The sequence below is a fragment of the Fonsecaea erecta genome (genome assembly GCF_001651985.1).
Source record: "Fonsecaea erecta strain CBS 125763 chromosome Unknown Scaff10, whole genome shotgun sequence".
Taxonomy (NCBI): Eukaryota; Fungi; Ascomycota; class Eurotiomycetes; order Chaetothyriales; family Herpotrichiellaceae; genus Fonsecaea; species Fonsecaea erecta.
The window spans coordinates 1,074,192-1,092,342 of record NW_017387253.1 but is presented as its reverse complement, the minus strand read 5'-3'; the positions used below and the strand labels follow the sequence as shown (position 1 = coordinate 1,092,342).

At 52.8% G+C, this 18,151-nt stretch overlaps 10 protein-coding genes across 10 annotated transcripts; 6 read left to right on the top strand and 4 right to left on the bottom strand.

Moving 5' to 3' along the window:
- Positions 1 to 18: 18 nt before the first annotated feature.
- On the top strand, positions 19 to 897 carry AYL99_10103 (hypothetical protein; the record flags this gene model as incomplete). Its single annotated transcript, XM_018841609.1, has 3 exons — positions 19 to 53; positions 306 to 675; positions 766 to 897. 3 exons carry the CDS (start codon positions 19 to 21, stop codon positions 895 to 897), a joined length of 537 nt encoding a protein of 178 aa, XP_018689318.1.
- A 413-nt stretch (positions 898 to 1,310) lies between these two features.
- On the bottom strand, positions 1,311 to 1,904 carry AYL99_10102 (hypothetical protein; the record flags this gene model as incomplete). Its single annotated transcript, XM_018841608.1, has 4 exons — positions 1,311 to 1,464; positions 1,573 to 1,648; positions 1,703 to 1,718; positions 1,773 to 1,904. The coding sequence occupies 4 exons, from the start codon at positions 1,902 to 1,904 to the stop codon at positions 1,311 to 1,313; spliced, it is 378 nt and encodes a 125-aa protein (XP_018689317.1).
- Positions 1,905 to 2,216: 312 nt separating this feature from the next.
- On the top strand, positions 2,217 to 2,671 carry AYL99_10101 (cytochrome c oxidase subunit VIb; the record flags this gene model as incomplete). The annotated part of the gene is made up of 4 exons (XM_018841607.1): positions 2,217 to 2,289; positions 2,348 to 2,381; positions 2,441 to 2,522; positions 2,573 to 2,671. The coding sequence occupies 4 exons, from the start codon at positions 2,217 to 2,219 to the stop codon at positions 2,669 to 2,671; spliced, it is 288 nt and encodes a 95-aa protein (XP_018689316.1).
- A 694-nt stretch (positions 2,672 to 3,365) lies between these two features.
- AYL99_10100 (hypothetical protein) lies at positions 3,366 to 3,901 on the bottom strand (the record flags this gene model as incomplete). Its single annotated transcript, XM_018841606.1, has 2 exons — positions 3,366 to 3,793; positions 3,853 to 3,901. The coding sequence occupies 2 exons, from the start codon at positions 3,899 to 3,901 to the stop codon at positions 3,366 to 3,368; spliced, it is 477 nt and encodes a 158-aa protein (XP_018689315.1).
- A 1,857-nt stretch (positions 3,902 to 5,758) lies between these two features.
- On the top strand, positions 5,759 to 7,399 carry AYL99_10099 (hypothetical protein; the record flags this gene model as incomplete). Its single annotated transcript, XM_018841605.1, has 8 exons — positions 5,759 to 5,868; positions 5,924 to 6,037; positions 6,093 to 6,254; positions 6,301 to 6,534; positions 6,583 to 6,680; positions 6,727 to 6,792; positions 6,842 to 7,221; positions 7,277 to 7,399. The coding sequence occupies 8 exons, from the start codon at positions 5,759 to 5,761 to the stop codon at positions 7,397 to 7,399; spliced, it is 1,287 nt and encodes a 428-aa protein (XP_018689314.1).
- Positions 7,400 to 8,580: 1,181 nt separating this feature from the next.
- On the top strand, positions 8,581 to 9,810 carry AYL99_10098 (hypothetical protein; the record flags this gene model as incomplete). Its single annotated transcript, XM_018841604.1, has 1 exon — positions 8,581 to 9,810. One exon carries the CDS (start codon positions 8,581 to 8,583, stop codon positions 9,808 to 9,810), a length of 1,230 nt encoding a protein of 409 aa, XP_018689313.1.
- Positions 9,811 to 10,693: 883 nt separating this feature from the next.
- AYL99_10097 (hypothetical protein) lies at positions 10,694 to 11,579 on the top strand (the record flags this gene model as incomplete). The annotated part of the gene is made up of 2 exons (XM_018841603.1): positions 10,694 to 10,993; positions 11,064 to 11,579. 2 exons carry the CDS (start codon positions 10,694 to 10,696, stop codon positions 11,577 to 11,579), a joined length of 816 nt encoding a protein of 271 aa, XP_018689312.1.
- A 1,038-nt stretch (positions 11,580 to 12,617) lies between these two features.
- AYL99_10096 (phenylalanine-tRNA ligase) lies at positions 12,618 to 14,300 on the bottom strand (the record flags this gene model as incomplete). Its single annotated transcript, XM_018841602.1, has 1 exon — positions 12,618 to 14,300. The coding sequence occupies one exon, from the start codon at positions 14,298 to 14,300 to the stop codon at positions 12,618 to 12,620; it is 1,683 nt and encodes a 560-aa protein (XP_018689311.1).
- A 442-nt stretch (positions 14,301 to 14,742) lies between these two features.
- Positions 14,743 to 15,766, top strand: AYL99_10095 (hypothetical protein; the record flags this gene model as incomplete). The annotated part of the gene is made up of 2 exons (XM_018841601.1): positions 14,743 to 14,899; positions 14,967 to 15,766. 2 exons carry the CDS (start codon positions 14,743 to 14,745, stop codon positions 15,764 to 15,766), a joined length of 957 nt encoding a protein of 318 aa, XP_018689310.1.
- A 553-nt stretch (positions 15,767 to 16,319) lies between these two features.
- On the bottom strand, positions 16,320 to 17,255 carry AYL99_10094 (hypothetical protein; the record flags this gene model as incomplete). Its single annotated transcript, XM_018841600.1, has 1 exon — positions 16,320 to 17,255. One exon carries the CDS (start codon positions 17,253 to 17,255, stop codon positions 16,320 to 16,322), a length of 936 nt encoding a protein of 311 aa, XP_018689309.1.
- Positions 17,256 to 18,151: the final 896 nt, after the last annotated feature.

The following is an 18,151-nucleotide window of genomic DNA, read 5'->3' as shown; positions in this document are numbered from 1 at the left end:
GTAAAGAAAGTCTAAGTCATGCAGCAGAGAGGAGAACAGCTTCAAGTGAACAGGTGGACAGGAGAATCACAACTCAGCAAGCAGCTGTTCTCATCTTCCACGCTGATGCGTCTGGGTATTATTTCGACTTTCTGATCTGGACACCGTCGTTTGTCCAGAAGGTTTTAGGGCCACAAAACGGTTAGTGGCCTCCCAGCGTCATCCCTGACAACCCCCAATGTTTGAACTCCGCAGCCGCAGCACGGCGAAGGCGAGAGATATCGAACCACGTGATTTTGGTATTCCACATTTTTTCTGACTTTCAGCCTCCTTCGACTCTGCCACGGCGTGAAGCAGCACGAGGATGGCGGAGGGACCAACCCGCCCGAACAGTACCATCTACGTTGCGGTCTCGACACCACTCTTGTGACCGCCACAACTCTCTCGGAGGCATTCGTCCCATTTGGCGAAATAGTGGACATCACCCTGCCCAAGCCTGAGGCGCCGTCTTCGACAGATCTACACCGTGGCTTTGGATACGTGGAATTCGAGGATGCCGCCGATGCGAAGGAAGCAATCGACAATATGGACCAGAGTGAGCTCTACGGGCGGGTTATCAAGGTGGCCATGGCAAAACCGGACAGGAAGGATATCGGAGAAGCTGGGCTAGGTAGCACCACGGCTATTTGGGAACAGGTAAGTGCGACTGAATCATGTTGATGCCTCGATTCTTGCTTGTCCGTTTGCAAAATCATGAAAACACGAGCGCTAATATTCGGTACGAAGGAGGATTATCTCGCCAAGTACGGGACAGCAAACGAGGATAAAGCTGCTGTGGAAAGCGCAAAGAACGAGAGACCTGCTGATCCCATGGATGGATTGGAGGGCCTTGATGTTGCTGGGCCCAAGCCCGAGTGAGAGAAGGATAGATTTGGACGAAGTTAACGCCACCACGTGGTCAGACAAGCTCCAAAACAACAGCAATCCTCTGACAAAGGCGCACATAACCATGGCGCCAGGCATATTGCTGGAAACAATCGGTTTCCAAACTCTGGGAAATGAAGCAATTCAGTCCCTTCAACATCAAATCCCCCAGCCCGCGTCAACGAAAGACTCACAACCATTTGCTGAACGGAAAGCGCCGAAAAGGGGATGATACGGGCTGGCAAAGTAGAACCATTTGCCACTACTAAGGTCGCTGGAAAGGGATACCGAGGGGAAGATGAAGGTGGTGTCAACGAATCCCAGAAAAGACTGTGAATTTCTCTTCTGGCTGCAGAGGTTATATACACGTCTCTTCAATGCTCTGTAACAACTCCGTTCTTAGCAATTTAGGACCTGACAACACAGACTGTCTCTCGTTCGCACGTGCCTTCGCTGCTGTCGAACCCCAGACGTTGTCGTAGCCTCTTCAATGTTTCTGTGAAGACCTCTGCAAGCGAAGGGTCCGGTCGGTCATGAGCTTCCTGCCCATAGCAAAGCAAGCTGCAAACAAGGCGAAGCTAATAAAACAATACACATCAGCATCTGTTTCGAAGCCCGATGTTTTGTTGCAAATCTATTTTTCTCTTCGCTGGGGCAGGATATACGTACGAGATGACCACGCCGAGAGGGAGAAGCTCAGGAGGAATTCTCTTGAGCATGCGGATTCTTTGGGTGATGGTGTGTGCTGGGGTTGTCAACATCAATTGCACGCTCAATGGTCTAAGTGGTGATATCATACCGCTTTGGTCATCCTCCTGTTGATGAAGATTAGCATCAGCCTCCAGGCATCCTGGACATATCCTGCTCACCTTGGCCCTGAACCTGGTTCGGGTGTTGTGGAACGGTCTGCCAGTCTGTTTCTGGGCGGATTGGCGGAAGGCAGCTTGCCGCATGCCAGCTGCCCGAAGAGGCTGGAGCCTCAAGAGTCTTGCAGCGTTCATCCTTGCCGTATGCTAGGAGGCGGAGTGGAGAGTAGAGAGCGAAGCTGAAAAGATAGGTCTTTGGGACAATGAAAGAGTGACGTTGGAGTCGCAGTTGAAGTTGCTCCCAAGCTCTCCGTCGCACGACAGCCAATCAGGATCAGGCCACGCTTGTTGGCCTTAGTAGCTCCTGCAACCTCCGACTTTCCATCTCGCTGCAGGCCTCAGGTGACAACCTCCCCTCTGAAGCTACCCTCTTCAACCCAACCTCAGCACTCGTGCTTCCTTTCGATATTCCACCGCAGCCATAGGACGATCCTGCCAACCGCCAAGATGACTCAAATCGAGATTCCTGACGCCGATGAGCTTGGTGGAAATGTCACCAAACCCTTCAAGTTCGTGACGGGTATGAAGAACTCAAAATCTATGACTGCTTTGCAGCTCTTGGACTGACGCCGCGATAGCTGGTTACGACGCCCGCTTCCCTAACCAGAACCAGTATGCTCCTTTCTGCAGCGACCGAAGACATCCAGCCGCCTAACCATGGGGAATCATAGGACAAAACATTGCTGGCAAAACTACGTCGACTATCACAAGTGCATCCTTGCAAAGGGCGAAGATTTCAAGCCATGCAGACAGGTACATGCACACAGCCACAAGAACGGAAGTCGAATGCTGACCGGTCTCAGTTCTATCTGGCATATCGATCCTTGTGCCCTAGCTCGTGGGTTCATAGATGGGACGACCAACGTGAGGCTGGCAACTTCCCCGTCGACTTGGAGCACTAAAGAGATGAATGAGTTTCCGTGATGCAGACGGGGGACCAAAGAAAGGTCTACTATTGCGGAGTCCTCACGGCGAGCTCAGGGTGGCATGGATATTGTACATAGACCCAGACGAAACCAGTGGCGGCCAACACACAACTCCTCCCATACAGTTAGGTACAGAACCAATGTATCCTTCTCCTGCACCTGAATCAGTGTCTATCATGCAGCATCATCCATACCTGTGCATTGGGTTGCCGAAACGCCCACTAACGTTCGGCCCCAAAACAACCAGAACACTCATATCGTGCTGATGGGCAATAATTCGATTGGTTCACGAACGGATAGTGACTGAGTATAGTGTCCCAAATGATATTCACGCTATCATTTGGGGGAAATGTAATGCCCATGGTTTTGTTTTGCCAGTTCACCACTGCATATGTCGCCCTTGATCCAAGGGGCCGATGCGTTCACAGCACCGGATGCAGTTTGCTCATGTGAGCTCTGGATTCTTCTATTCGATGCTTGAGCTAATGCACTCAATGCCAACCACCCAAAGCCTGCTGTAGTCCGTCAGATTGTCTGTCAGGGCTAACAAAGCAGGAAGACGACAGTGAAGCCACGTAGCCGCCATCTTCCGAAAGACTCCTCTTGGGGCCCTTCTCTATCCAGCGTTGATGTATGCTGTCTCTAGTCTCAACCGGTCGTCCATTCCTTTTCATTTCTTGACCGAACTCCTCCTCAAAGCCTCCAACAACTCGGGCCGGGAGTTCAACAGCTGGACGGCTTGTGCATAAGCGTACCATTGCCTGGATCTCTTATTTTTCTCGGGCCAGTTATCCTTTTCCTCGGTCACGATGGCTTCGAAGAAGTGGTAACTTGCTTTAGGAGCGTGTTTCGTAACGGCAGTCGTGGGCCTAGTGTCGGGGATGTGACCCAGGTCTCTTTCGACCTTGCAGATGATCCCGGCTTCCTCCCACGCTTCTCGAACAGCGGCAACTGACGCTGACGACTCGTCCAATTCCCATCCGCCTTTGGGAAGGACCCAGCCATTCCGCCGGGAGGATTGGATCAGGAGAACTCGGGTCTTGTCTGCAGACAGGGGGACAATACCGGCGACCAGTCTCTCGCCCTTGGTTCCATATCCTGCGACACCATGAGCCCGAGAAATTCAAACCGAGCCCAAAAAACAGTGGGATACGTACGCTGGTTGGCCGTGCCAGTACGAGAGGTCATGGACATTTCTTTGGCCATGGTGATGGAGGCCGTCACGACGCCGGGGGCGGACGACCACAAGCCAGAAATTGAAGAGAGGACCGTTTGGGTACGGCTTGTCGCTGAGGAAAATGCTAGGCTAACAAAGGGCAAAAGCGAACGTGAAAAGAGACGGTGAAGGAAGGGCACGTGGGAACACTATCGAGCTGCTCCGGTGCCAGGCGGCGAGGTCAGTCTCTGGGAAGAGAAGACAAAGGGATCAAAGATGACCCATGGTGAAGATAGCAGCCGGGTGTGCGATGCAGCGCATGAATGAGGGAGACCTTCAGTCCCGTGTGGCACGGGGCTGAGGGAACGAGGTTGACGTGTAGAGCATCCTGAGCAAGGGAACAACCATAGTTATGTAGCCTCTGGGTAGGTTTTAGTTTTTTTGGCAGTGACTCTCGGAGGTGCAGGTGCATGGTGGGTGGACACGCATGGGGGAGCACGAAAAAAAACATCAGTAGCGGCGAAGGCGAATCGCAGTTTCCCACCAGTAGCAGCTCCAGCGGTGCCAGCCTGCCAGGGGACAGGGAACCCACGCCTAGTGAGCCTCCTGCCTGTGCCTTTCATGCCTTTCATTGACGGAGGCAGCTAGACTGGCTGCCCGCAACCACCACTCTCTCCGTCTCGAGTGGGATTGTTGTTGGTATTATTCTATCTGGCTTCCAAAACGGCATCTGAGGGCTGGCTCCAGCACATCTGGTTCGCTCACGCTGCTGCCGCCACTGCGGCCCATGCAGCGGTGCCTTGCCTCTCCGTCTTGACTGCGCTGGCCCATGTCACTCCAAACCACTTCCGTGTCCCACTTCCACCGCTTCCACCGCTTCCACGCCATTCCCCCTCCGAATCGAAGCACACGACGGACGTACACGTGCTCGTCTTCACGTTTATACTGGTCTAAATCCTGATACTCGACCCCCCGTCCTCATCCCTCCTAACCACCTTTTTTGCTTGCCTTGACGCTTCCAGATACGGTCCCTCGGCTTGATCGCCTGTAATACCGCACTTTCAAGCACCTTCAGTTCGCCTCGAAGCTAACAGCGCCCCTCCTCAGACTGCTCACGCGAGCGCCCAAGATCCAGGCAGGGAGTGGGGGTTCTTTCCCTGGACGACTGCTGCGTCGTGTCCCAGCCTTCAAGGTCCAGCACGCCGAACACGGCCAGTGTATCCTCAATTGGCTGCCTTGAGCCCAGTCGTGTGCATATCCCACGAACGAGTTCCACCGTGTGTGCCGCCTGGATATGACCGTGCGTTCCCCTGCTGATGAATTGCTCCTCCTTTGATGCCCTCTTTACAGACTGCCTGTACCGTGGATAACAGGGGAGATACGTCGTTGTCTGCCTGCCAATCGGGGTCAGGTATCATCATATTGAGCCAGAAGAGAGCCGTCGTTTGACTTGCTGGGAGACCGGCTGTCAATACTCTCGTGTGACGGGAAGTCGAGATATTCCTTCTTCGGCTTGAGCAGGGGTTCCACTAGTGCCCAGGGTTGATCATGACAAACGAAATCTCACTTTTGAAGCCTCTCGGTACGTGGCATTTGAGACGGACACCTGACCTTAGACCCTTCCCAGACATGAGGCGTGGCCCGACCCGCATGAACCGCGCCATGATTCTATGGTGCCCACCTGTTCAGCGAGGCTGGCTGCTTGTGTTGACCATCCCATTGACTCTGACTGTGATCAGGCTATCAGAGGAAGAATTGGTGTGGATATTGCAAAAATGCCACAGGCAGTAGGTCGTCACCTTCTCCAAGGGCTGGGTATCATTTGCCACATGGCCCCTGTCCGTGGTTCCTTTTGCAGAAGTCTTACCGGAATTGCAGGCTCCTCGTATTACATGTCGTGTGACAACATGCGGGTCGATCACTATCAATACCTGATGGACAGGGGCTGGAGAAGGTCAGGCTCGCTCTATTACAAACCTGATCTCTTGCGGTCATGTTGTCCCCACTACACGATACGGTATGGGCCATTCTGCAACAGAAACAATATGGTGGAAGTTCACTAACATCCACAGTCTGAAGGCGGCAGAGTTCCAGGCCCGGAAGGACCAACGACGAGCGATCAACCGATGGAATGACTACGTACTCGGTCCAGAGTACAAGGGAAAGGCCGCCATGCTGTGTCCACAGTCAAGAGAGCAAGTTGAAAGCAACTGGTTGCAAATATGCAGCTAACATTCACAGGGAAAAGCGCCGTTTGAGGGACAAATTCGACCTGTCTATTGCCGTCCACAAAGCGGAATATGACAACATCAAACGCCCAGTGGGCAAAAAGACCGGCACCCCCATCGAACCTGCTCATAGGTTTGAAGTCAACCTCGAAGGTGATAGTTTCACAAAAGAGAAGTCAGTACTAGTATGAGCTTTGATGACCACGTCTCACAACTGCCAGATATGAAATCTTCCTGAAATATCAGTTACGGGTACACAAAGACCCTGCATCCCGGTGGAAGGAATCCGACTTCAAGCGATTTCTCTGCACTGGCCTTGACCGGAAGATTCTCAAGATCAATGGCAAGACACTCAAATTGGGCTCCTATCACCAATGCTATCGTCTCGACGGGAAGCTGGTGGCTGTGGCAGTTCTGGATCTTTTGCCTCACGCCGTCAGCTCAGTCTATCTCTTGTAAGTTTAGGTCCTCCTCATCTCGGAATATATTGCTCATTCCACAAGCTATGATCCTGAATACGAAGCTTGGGACTTGGGAAAGATGAGCGCGCTTCGAGAGATATTGCTTGCAACAGAGGTTGGCTACGAGTACTATTACATGGGTATGTTGAGTGCTTTCTTTCGTCTTCCTTTGCTCACCACCAACAGGGTACTACATCCACTCGTGCACGAAGATGCGATACAAAGCCGCTTTCACTCCGACCTACATGCTGGGTTTGTTAACGTGTGTCCATGCTTAAATTGCCAGCTGACAATGTGTTAGACCCTGAGAGCTATGAATGGAACCTTTTCGATGATAAATACCGCCAGGAGCTCGATAAGAGGAAATATTTCTCTCCGTCCCGCGATCGAAAACAAGGACTCGGTGTTGCAGAGACCGCCGTACACCAAGTAGCAGTGGCGGCAACTTCGGATAGCAGCAGCAGCAGTGCTCCAAAAACTACGAAGGAACGAGGAAAGATGTTCGACGATGAACAGGACCTGGAATTCGACGAAGCCCCAAGCGATGAAGAAGATGCAGAAATACCCGAAGGATCCCTGTTTGATTACGAAATACCCGGCGTGCTGACGAAAGATGAGGTGAATCGGCTCGATCTCGACCACTGGCGTCTGCTCGTAGGCAACACTCTGATTGAGTTAGAGGTAGAAGGCTTCCAGTCGATGAATGAATATGAGCATATTATTAACTGCATTATAGGACCTTCGAGATTGGGAAGCTGGGAAAATAGACGACCCTGACACCATGAAAGGCATGGCTGCAGAACTTGCAGCGGTGACGGGGCCAAAACTACTACAGAACAGTGCACTGGCAGTATTCTGAGACAAGCAGGACCAATTGCAACTTCACACCAATGACAAGAGAGTGTGGTCAGGCCACTTTGGAATTCAGCGATGTATAAAACCAACTCTCAGCCGAGCTGATTTCAAAATGGCACTGCATTCCTCCTAACTTCTGCCTCTGCGACTTCGCACTTCAAGTGTCGTTCCATACGTGCCCAAACTTGATCGGCGCAACTCGAAACATCCACAACTGACTTGAGATAATGGCTGCGAACATCTGCAAGGGGGTTTTCACCCGATTGCAGTCATACGAACGAGTCCGACCCGTTGGGTACCAGAACGGCAAAGACAAAGAGACAGCGTCAGCAAAGGTAAGGGCGCACCTTCTTCTATACCCTCGCGGTTGAAACGATCCGGCAATCGCGAGGGCTGGCTTCAGAACGTACGCTGAGCTTGTACTCCCACAGGACTCGGCGCCCAGAACAAACAACACCATGGTTGCCACGAAGGACACTCAGAGTGTCAACTTAGAGGGAAACCAGGTTCTTGGTTCAGATCAAACAACTTGAGGGAGACACTGGACTGAGGATGACCATTCGCGGCTTTGGCACCGCTTTCAACCTATGTTCCCTCGGACGCGGTTTGGAACACTTCCACTGGACGATACTGATATCGTGTTCGCGACTGGGCATTAGCTATCTATCGACAACTCAATAATAACTACGAAAGATAGGTCCGAGCTGAAAGCGGAGACAATGTTCCAGGGAAAGAAATACTGTACTCGGGTCTCAATCCTAAATCCCCCTCCCGTCGTCATCTCCGTTAAACTTACTTTATATATCCCCGGCTCAAACAAGCGCGCAGTAGACAAAGATGATCTGTGACCTCTTCGGAGAACTGACACATCTGTGTTCCCTTCCTGTTTCATCCTGCCAATACCCTCAGAGGCGATGTTTGTGAACACTGATCTATCATCACCTTCCGAACGAACACGCGTGAAGAGCAAACAGCCCGTTCTCGTTGTGACTACTTAAGTCGCATCACTCTGCACTGAGGAATCATGTGTAAACGAAAAGGTGAGGCGTCTTGAGGAAGTGATGATCGTGTTTTTCTCCCTGTCTATTAATATATATCTGCATCTCTTTCTTTGGATATTTGGTCTCCTTCTGGAGGTAAAATATCGTCGACGTTTGAAACTGGGAACCCGAAGACTTCGACACGATGAAAACGCTTTTTACCTCTTTTTACCTCTTGTCCTTGGGTCTCCCAGCTCTGGGCCTTGACCGTGCTGCAAGCACGTTACATGATGCACAACCACGTCATCTGATGCCGACACCAGACCCAACGACAGCACCGACGCGTCCTCCAACGATCACCACGGTCGACCACTTCATCGACCCCTCGCTGTTCGCAAAGCGCGGCGGTGTCTGCACCGCCGGAATGGTCTTCTGCAATGCCGTAGGCAATTGTTGCCCAGCGGGTACTTACTGCACCACGGACATACTACAGAACGGAGCCTGCTGCGCGTACGGTGCTTCCTGTACTGGCCTGTCCGATCCCGTCACTGGGTTGGCCACAGGTCACTGGCCCGCGTCCGCTGGTGCGAGCACGCGCGGACGGCTGAGAATGTTCGTTGTCCTCGCACGCCTAATGAACCTCGCTTCAGCATCTTCTGCGAAGGACGGACCAGCCGGCAGAGCCACAGCTGGTGAAATGTGCCTTGATGAAGAGAACAAGGAGGTCGACCCAAAAAAGGCGACTATGTCCCTTGAGGCCTCTGTTGCTGATGCAGAGGTCAAGAAAGGGGGTGGAGGTGGGCATGGCGGCGGTGGTGGTCACGGTGGAGGAGAGGCAGAAGGAGGTGGTAGGGGATCGGGAGGAGTTGGACGTCCAGGAACCGGGGGCAGCGGTGCAACAGGAGGGGTGGGTAGGGCTTCCATTGTGCCTCTCCCTATCAAGCTCCTAAGCAACCCTTTCGTTCTCGCGCGACAAGTCAAGGCTGCTATTCTTCCAATCGTCAACACAGCCAAGGGGCCAATGGGTAAGGTCAAGCTCATGGGAGCCAACGAAGCCGTGGTCATTGGTCAGAACAAAACAAGCAACGCCCCTGACACGCCACGGCCTTCGCGGCTCTTCAAGCTTGCGGTGACTCTTGTGCACCAAATCAGAGCAGCTGCTCTTCCAATCCAGAATGGGACTGTGCACCCAACAGGAGACGTCAAATTCATGGGCGGCAACGTTGAATACCTTCAAAGCGTGAACCACACAAGCAGCACTGCTAGCAGGCTCCGATTGCCGCGTATATTCGGCATTCCCTTCGCCCTGGCGAGACATATTCAAGCCACCGTACTAGAGAACCACAGTGAGCCAAACCACCGGCGACCTGCTGCCGCCAGATCGGATACCAAGGCCGGATCTTACGCACTCATATCGGACGAGAATGAGCTTTGATTCCGTTGCCGATTTGGAGGTGGCGGAGGAAGTGGTGATTGGACCAGCAGCTCAGTCCCCAGGGATGTCCCACGTCCTGTCCCTCCTAGCACAGAATGTCAAGGTGCTTTTGTTGCCTTCGTATCACTAGCTTCTGCCGGCAGTCTAACATGCCCACCGGCGGTAACGGAGGAAATCATCATGTGGACGTTGTTGCAACTACCCACTCACCTCCAGGCGTCTTGCCCATGTTATCTTCAGATTGAAGCACCTCAAGTACTTTTCACACGAGGACGATTCTAGGTCAGTGTAGACGCAACGGGTGGGTCTTTACAAGGATGACAGGAAGGGATAGAGAAGCGATATGTTGGCGCCTGCTTGCCATGGGCCACGCACGAGTTCGTCTCGATATCCTTCTCCCAGCCCGTGCAGTCATAGTTTGCTGGCCGAGTGATGGTGTCAACGAGAGCTTTCAGACAACACATGCCGGCTTCAACAGCTAGACAGTATCCGAGCAGGACGGACAATAACGTCGTCCGGTTGCTGGACGTCGAGATGCACGACTTCAGCCAATTCTTTCTTGTTTCTGTCGTTCTTGCTGTTTAGGTCTCAGGCCAAACATACAGATAGCCTTTTGTCAATGATGACAGTCCCAAAAAGGCATCTCTGCCGACAATCTTTAAAGCGGCGACCCATTGTTTCCAGATTCCCGACAGAAGCGGCATTCGCTCGGAGCTTTCGTCCCCCGGTCGTGTGCTTTTCTAAATTTCGCAATACTTGCTACCAAGGCGATAACTTTTCCCCTGCACAAAACAGCTTCTTTAAGGCCATCCACACCCTAGAGTCTCTGTTACTTGTGTTTCATTTTTCGAGCCTCCTCTCTCTATCTCTCCGTGTCCTCACAATGCTCCGCAAACAGTTGTTTCGCCAGGTCCGCACCGTCTCAGAGTCGCTGTCTGCGTCGCCGCATCTGATACGGCGGTCGCCATTCTCTTCCGCCACCTTCATTGCTCCCCGGGCATGCAGACCTGCCTCCCTCTCATCACGGATAGGGCAGAGATGGCAGTCCACAGAGGCACAGCAGCAGAAACCTGCCACGGATGCGGCTCCTTCATCGGAAGAGGCAAAAGCTGTCGAGGAGGCTAAGCAAGATCCTCTCAAGGAAGAGCTTGAGAAGGCCAAGAGGGAGGTGATAGACCTGAAGGTACTTTCCCCCGGAACTTCAAGATGACTCTATCAATGATGTATTGAAAGACTAATGCCTCTGTTTCCAGGACAAATACCTCCGCTCCGTAGCCGACTACCGCAACCTGCAAGAACGGACCCGACGAGATATGGAATCCGCACGCCAGTTCGCCATCCAGCGGTTTGCCACCGACTTGCTCGACTCGATAGACAACCTCGACCGTGCCCTCTCGTCGGTGCCTCAGTCTGCTCTGGGGCTCACCTCAGGCACAACTACCACCTCCAACACCTCTTCCGCGGACTCCAACGTCGCGGCCTCCGCCGAGTCTACCTCAGAACCGAACAAGGACTTGGTCAACCTGTTCTCGGGCCTGAAGATGACCGAGGACATCCTCATGTCCACGCTGAAGAAGCACGGCCTGGAGCGGTTCGACCCAATGGAGGGCGGAGGGCGCAAGTTCGACCCCAACACCGACGAGGCCACGTTCTTCACAAAGGTCGAGGGGAAGGAGGACGGGGACGTCTTCTACACCCAGAGCAAAGGATACCGATTGAACGGGCGTGTCGTGAGGGCGGCCAAGGTCGGGGTCGTCAAGAACTCTTAGTTCCCCCTCCCGACACTTCCGGAACGTTAAAATCAGGGCGCGCGTTTGACCCATTGTACCAAAAGTTTTTCGACCTCTTTTCTGTCTCTGCGCTTCCAGCCGGTGGGGGATCGGCGGAGTGATGAAGCGGGTGTTTAGAGACGAAGGAGGACTCTGCAAAAGATAGGACGATGTGTGGGCTCTCATCTTAGAAGTGACAGGATCGCGGGGAGCGTGGCACACGGTAGTAATGTGTATGACGGCTAACATGTTCCGTCGTGGAAAGTCAACGTGGGAAGCGCACCGGAATGGCATCGCTCAGAGGCATGTGGGTTGGGCTGGTATGTTATCAGGTCACGAAGCGGTGTTGGAGACGATCACAACGAAGCCGCATGGCATGTTGCTGCTGCAATGTGCTTCAATGTACCCCGTCATTGTCAGGGCTCTTCTTCCTTGTACAGCATACGCTCTTCTCTTACATATTGGGATTACTGGAACCGCCATGCACATTTATAACCTCATTTTCGCTGAAGGAATGAGTACCTCTGAGAGCATGGAAATATGGATAGTAATACAATATATCTTCCAGAATGTATACATGCTTCTTCAAATAGCAAGGTGAGATTAATTGACACTGCTGTCCGTAGATTCGGCATCTCCTGAAGCCGGATAACAGGCTGAAAACAAGAGGGAAACGTCGAGATGAAGTCTGTCGTTCCAATCCAGTTGCCTGTATCAAGCGTATCATGTCAGTGCCTGGCCATTCTACGCAAGAGGCAGGTCTTAATAGAGAGTCTCTGATCCATTTCAGAAGAGGCAATGCACAATATAATCAAGTCAGATGATCATATGGGGTTGAAACAATTATGATTTAGGCAGTTCATCATTGGACCACGAAAAGATGTTCGGGATGGGACTTGGATGGGGTAGGACTTTACCTGTCATGAAAAGCTGCCCAACCTTCGACGGGTAGGTCTCGACTTGGTCAACTGTTTTGCTGAACAACAGCGACAGTCGCACTTTGAAATGGTTCGGGTCGGCGGAGGGCACAGAACGCTTTTAACGAAGCTCAACGCCAAACAAATCCTTCATTCTTCTTCCGACTTCCTCGTGCAAACCATTGACTTCTTCGTTCGTCAATGTTCTCTCCAGACTCCGATAGTTGATTCTATAACAGAGGCTCTTCCTTCCTGTCGTGGGATGAATGAATTCGTCCACTAGTTTCACATCTTCAACTAGACTGCCTGCCACGTCCCGGACAACCTCCATGATATCATTCTCATGGAATGCGGCTGGCTGGGTTTCTGCCGGCGAGGCCTTTGTGGCGTCACCACCCGCGGCAGCTGCAACACCCGAAGTAGCGTGTGCTGACTGTGAACCCAGGGGTGATGATGCCGAAGGAACTGGCTTAATCCAGAAGGCGATATCCTTGTAGCAGGCAGGATATTTACTGAATGGTTCGAATTTGGTAATCTTTCCACGTGTGAACTGTTTGAGGAATCTTGGGTCGGTGGACCAGAATAGACGAATGTCGGGGATACCAAATAAGAGCATGGCGAAGCGTTCAATGCCTATCCCCCAAGCCCAGCTGATATGATCGTTCAATCTCGCCTTGTTCAGGATGTCTTGCTTGACGACTCCGCATCCTAGAAGTTCTAACCATTCGCCTCCATGCCATAGGACTTCGAGCTCGAAAGACGGGGATGTGAAGGGAAAATAGGCTTCGATCCAGCGGGCCTGCATAGGAGTGTCTGTTCTGGCAGCAGAGGGGAGGGATTGAACAGAGGCCTCGAAGATGCGGCTGACAAGATATTCAAGGCTGAGTTTCAAATGCCTGGCGAGTTGGTGCACTTCGTCTGGATTATGTTCGGGCTGCATGGGATTTGCACTCCCAGTAAAGTCTGTGGCTTGGTCTTCCACCACGAGACCAGTCTTGAGCATCTTTTCACAGTCGCGCTCGATCTGGGCGGCTCTATTCTGCTGAGCTTCCCAAATTCGTGCGCCTTCCATTTGGTGGAAGACGGGAAAATGACTCCTGTCAATGCTATCTCTGCGGTAGACGTCCGCACATATGGTGTAGCCTTTCCTAGCAGGGTTATTCGCTAGCCATTGAAACGCAGCGTTTTGGTGGGCAGAAGTATGGGTGCGCAGCAGGTGGGTCGAATTGACATAGTATGTATCTGTCCTCGAGCGGCCTGGATGGTCTGCCGGAAAACCCAGGATATCGAAGTTGTCCCTGACTGTGACAACTGGATTGCCCATCGCGAAGTGTTTGAACGTCGGTTCTTCGAAGCATGACTCGATGAGCTTTCGAGTAATGCAGATGGGGTGGTCAGGGTGGTCATAGAGGTTACGACCAACGAGATCTAAGATGGAGCTGGACAGGTTCGAGGTCTGATCGAAGATGTATGGTACTCCCAGTATCTTTGCTCCAGATTGTCCATTTTCGCGGATAACTTTGTTCTGCTGGTCCAACTCTTGTAGCTTTTTCTCAAACCCGGCATGGTCTGCGTTCTGATTTGATGCAGCAGCGGTCTTTGCTGGGTCAACCTCGTTGACGAGGCTGACGGATTGTTCAGGGAAGGGGTGCTCGTCCGGTGCAGCTTGGGCTTGAGCCTGAGAGGATGCCCATCTTGTCGGGACCACAACCGGGGACGAATTAGAAGCCCTTGAACAGCAGGGGATTGAGAATTTGGCAGCTTGGGCGGCACGCACAAAAGCCCCAGTCTTGAGAAGCCTCATCGGAGAGGCTGAGGGAGCTTAAGCTCGCCGTTCACAGGATGTGTGGTTGATGAAGCTTGATAAAATAGTGGAGGAACACGGCGTGAAGGCCCGAAGCCCGTTTTGCTGAGCTCTGCTGGAGCTTTGTGTGCGGTCGCGTCTCGGGACCGATATCGCTTTGGCCTTCCCGACCGTCTCGAAAACCCGCGCGTCTCTCGGAAGGAGCCCTCTTCCGTCATCTAAACTCATCTCCGACTGCTGGGTCACTGCAGCTAAACATTGGGATCGTGCTGCCGCAGTTTTTTTCATCCTCTACTTTATATATGTACCAGTAGCCCTGCGCTTCCGCGAGCATTCGTTATCGTTCACTCCTCCTCCCTCCACTCCCGTCCTCTCCTTTTGGTTTGCTTTGCTTGATGTTTGCTATTTGACGCACATACCCGCAACTTTTGGGAATGGAGCCATGGCCGAATCCGCACCAGCCGTTGTCGCAACCCCTAAGCACGATGTCGAGGCCGTGCCAAAGCAGCGGAAGACCGCTGCAGCGATCCATTATCCGTTTTGGTTCGGTGGAAGTGCAGCCTCAATGGCTGCGGTAGTCACTCATCCTCTAGACCTAGGTGTGTACCTGTGCTCCTAGTCAATCGGCTCCCATTGATTCTTCTAACCACCTGGTATATGGTATAGTCAAGGTCCGCCTGCAAACCCGCTCTGCCTCTGCTCCTAAAACCACCCTGAGCACCTTCGCATATGTCTTTCGCAACCAGGGTCTATTAGGCCTTTACGCAGGTCTCTCGGCCGCTCTTCTGCGCCAAATGACTTACTCGACCGTCCGCTTTGGCGTGTACGAAGACCTCAAGTCACGATTCGCAGTCCAGCCAACACCCTCAAATCCTAAGCCACAACAGTCTATGTTGAATCTCATTCTCATGTCGTCAGCCGCAGGACTCTTGGGTGGAATAGCCGGCAACCCTGGGGACGTGCTCAACGTGCGGATGCAATCCGACGCCTCCAAACCCCCCCACCTTCAGCGGAACTACAACCACGCACTCAACGGCCTGGTACGAATGATCCGTGAAGAGGGTGCCCTTTCCATATTCCGCGGCGTGACCGCGAATTCCACCCGAGCATTGCTCATGAATGCCTCGCAGCTGGCGAGCTACGACGTGTTCAAATCCGCATGTCTTAACACTTTAGGAATGGCCGACACACTTAGCACCCACTTCTGCGCCTCGTTAGCTGCAGGATTCGTTGCAACTACAATATGTTCCCCAGTGGATGTGATCAAGACGCGGATAATGTCCGCAGGGGGAAAGATGTCGATATTTGAGATCCTGACGCAGGCCAGTCAGAAGGAAGGGCTCTTGTGGATGTTACGCGGCTGGGTTCCCAGCTTCATGCGCCTAGGTCCGCAGACGATATGCACGATGGTCTTCTTCGAACAACACAAGAAATGGTATCGGAGATTAAAGGGGATCGAAGAATGAGAGGGGAAGGAGGACAACATGTCTATGATTTGAGCTCGGATTGTACTCTTGGTCGACATTGCGACATTTCAGATCAGGGGGATAGTATTTCTGGAAGCCTTGGACGAACTTCACGTTTGCACAGCATTGAATTGGTACGGAGTTTGGAAGAAGGTATTGTTACCGGTCTCGGAACGCGCATACAGAGCTTGTCCGGTGTATTCATCATTATAACAAGGGCAGTCAAATACTGTCCAGGTAGCATCGAGGTTGGGGTTTACTCAGAACATCGCTGGATGGACCGAGCTTGCCTTGGCCTGGTGTGCGGGGAGAATGTGCTATTCATATACAAGACTGTATATATGGGGATAATGACAATCCCAATCCCATCAAACCATTTCCCCTAGGCTTGGGGCTTTCCTCCTTCTCAATCGTTGAAAACGACTGTTTCCGATCCACCCCGACCAAGTCAATCCTCTCTTCCCAATAACGCCATCTCATGGTCATCTATTGTTATGGTCTCACGCAGTCCGTTCCCGAAATTCAACTTCAGTCTCCACGCAAAGGAATTTGATCAATGCTCCATCAGCTCGACAGGTGGACGTGCCGTACTTGGCCTTATCTTCTTAGACGAGTCCTCTGGCTCGAGTTCTACGTCCGAGTCGTCGTCAGCCTCTAACATCACCGCGGGAAGGGCCGGGCTGTCACCGTGGGCTTTGGGGTCGTAGATCAAGGTCGAGCTTCTGCTCCGGTGCTTCTTGGGTGACGCATCTGCCGTAGGGGAGTTCTCCGCCGACACTCCGGAGAAGGCTTGTGCTCGGCTGGCCTTCAGCTTCTGCAGTCCCTCGGCAGTGTATTGCATCTTAGTGTCGTCTTCGGAGGGCGAGTCGTCGGCGGCGTTGGTGGGGGCCGACGTGAGCTTGCCGCTCAGTTTCTCCAGCTTCGACGCCAGATCCTCAGCGTGGACGTGTTTGTTCGGGGGATCTTCCTCTTTCATTTCCCAGCCCACGGGTGGGCTCGGCGGGGGACTGATGAAGAATAACCTCCCGGCATCCGGCCGGTTCAGGTATTTCTTCTCGTCTCCGATCGGGGTGGGTTCGCCAAAGTAGCATTTTGCGACCGTGTTCCCCATGACCGCCGACCCGTCGAATGCCTGTCTCACGGCGATGGCGGCGTCGACGTCGTAGAACGAGCAGATGATGCGGTGCATGGATTTCAGCGGGGAGAATGAGTTCAAGGGGGCGATCTCCGTGATGTGTTGTCGGATGGTCGCCAGGGACGCCGGGTGGAAGATCTTGGGGTCATCGAGGCGGGTAATCAGGAGAGTGTTGGAGGGGGGTGCGGGTTGGGAAAGTGGTGGGAGGGATGAGAGATCGAGTGAGAGAGGCGAGCGGGAGCGTTTGGCCGACAGAGATGGGCGAGGGGAGGAGGTGGTTGATGTGGGAGGAGAGTTCGAGGAAGGAATCTCTGTTTGGATGGGGGACAAAGGTTGTCGTTGTATGTCTTCCATTGTGTCCGGCCACATGTATTTCTTGAGATGTGAAAGACTAGATTTCGACAGGGAACGGAGACTGAAAGTGACTGGAGAGCAGTCAAGTCTTGTGAGAAGGGTCTTTGTAGTTGTAGCACTCGGAAGCTAAGGTAGGCAAGTAAGGATTCGGTACGTGGGAGGCAATGTGATGCGCAGGGCAAAGAATTTGTTGTCAAGTGAGGCGCAGTCGAGTTCTGGCTCATGCGTCGCAATCGCTGGCGTTGCCGTACTCGAGGATTCGAGAAGATCGCAGCCACCAAATCTGATAAGCGGGAGGCGGAGGGAGTGGGAAGGGCTAGTCTCAGAGTAGTAAGTGGATCCCGGGCAGAGCCGCCCACTCAAATTCCTTGCTGGAATTCTGCTGTGTCGGCATCCGGAAAATGAAATACTCCGTGGCACATGGTCCTTGGCCGAGGCTGAGCCTCCTTTTGGACTTTTGCCACCATTCGTCCGAGCCCAACTACCCAACCTATGTACCCACTCCCGTCCTCCGTCAGGTACGAAACACTCCTCTGTCGCGCCTCGATTACTCTTTATGCTGTGCCAGGTTCTTGCTCGTGGACGTGGTTCTCACCGAGCAGGCGTGGGTTGTAGCATGATAGAGACTCGCCTCTAGCCAATCTGCCATCTTCAACAAGGCTTCGAGGTTCAGATGCCATGTACGCAGCGCTGCGTCTTTCCCACCGATTATCATGCCAATTTCCTAAGGACAGCCTCGGTACTCCAAAAATGCGGAGAGGAACGGCCAATAGTCTCCTACATCTCCGCATTCCACCATTCACCGGCTTTGGAAATTCGTCGAGGCTGACACCTGGTTAACCCGATTTCGGAACCCTTGCTCGTTCGTGCATGCATATATAAACATAGATACTACG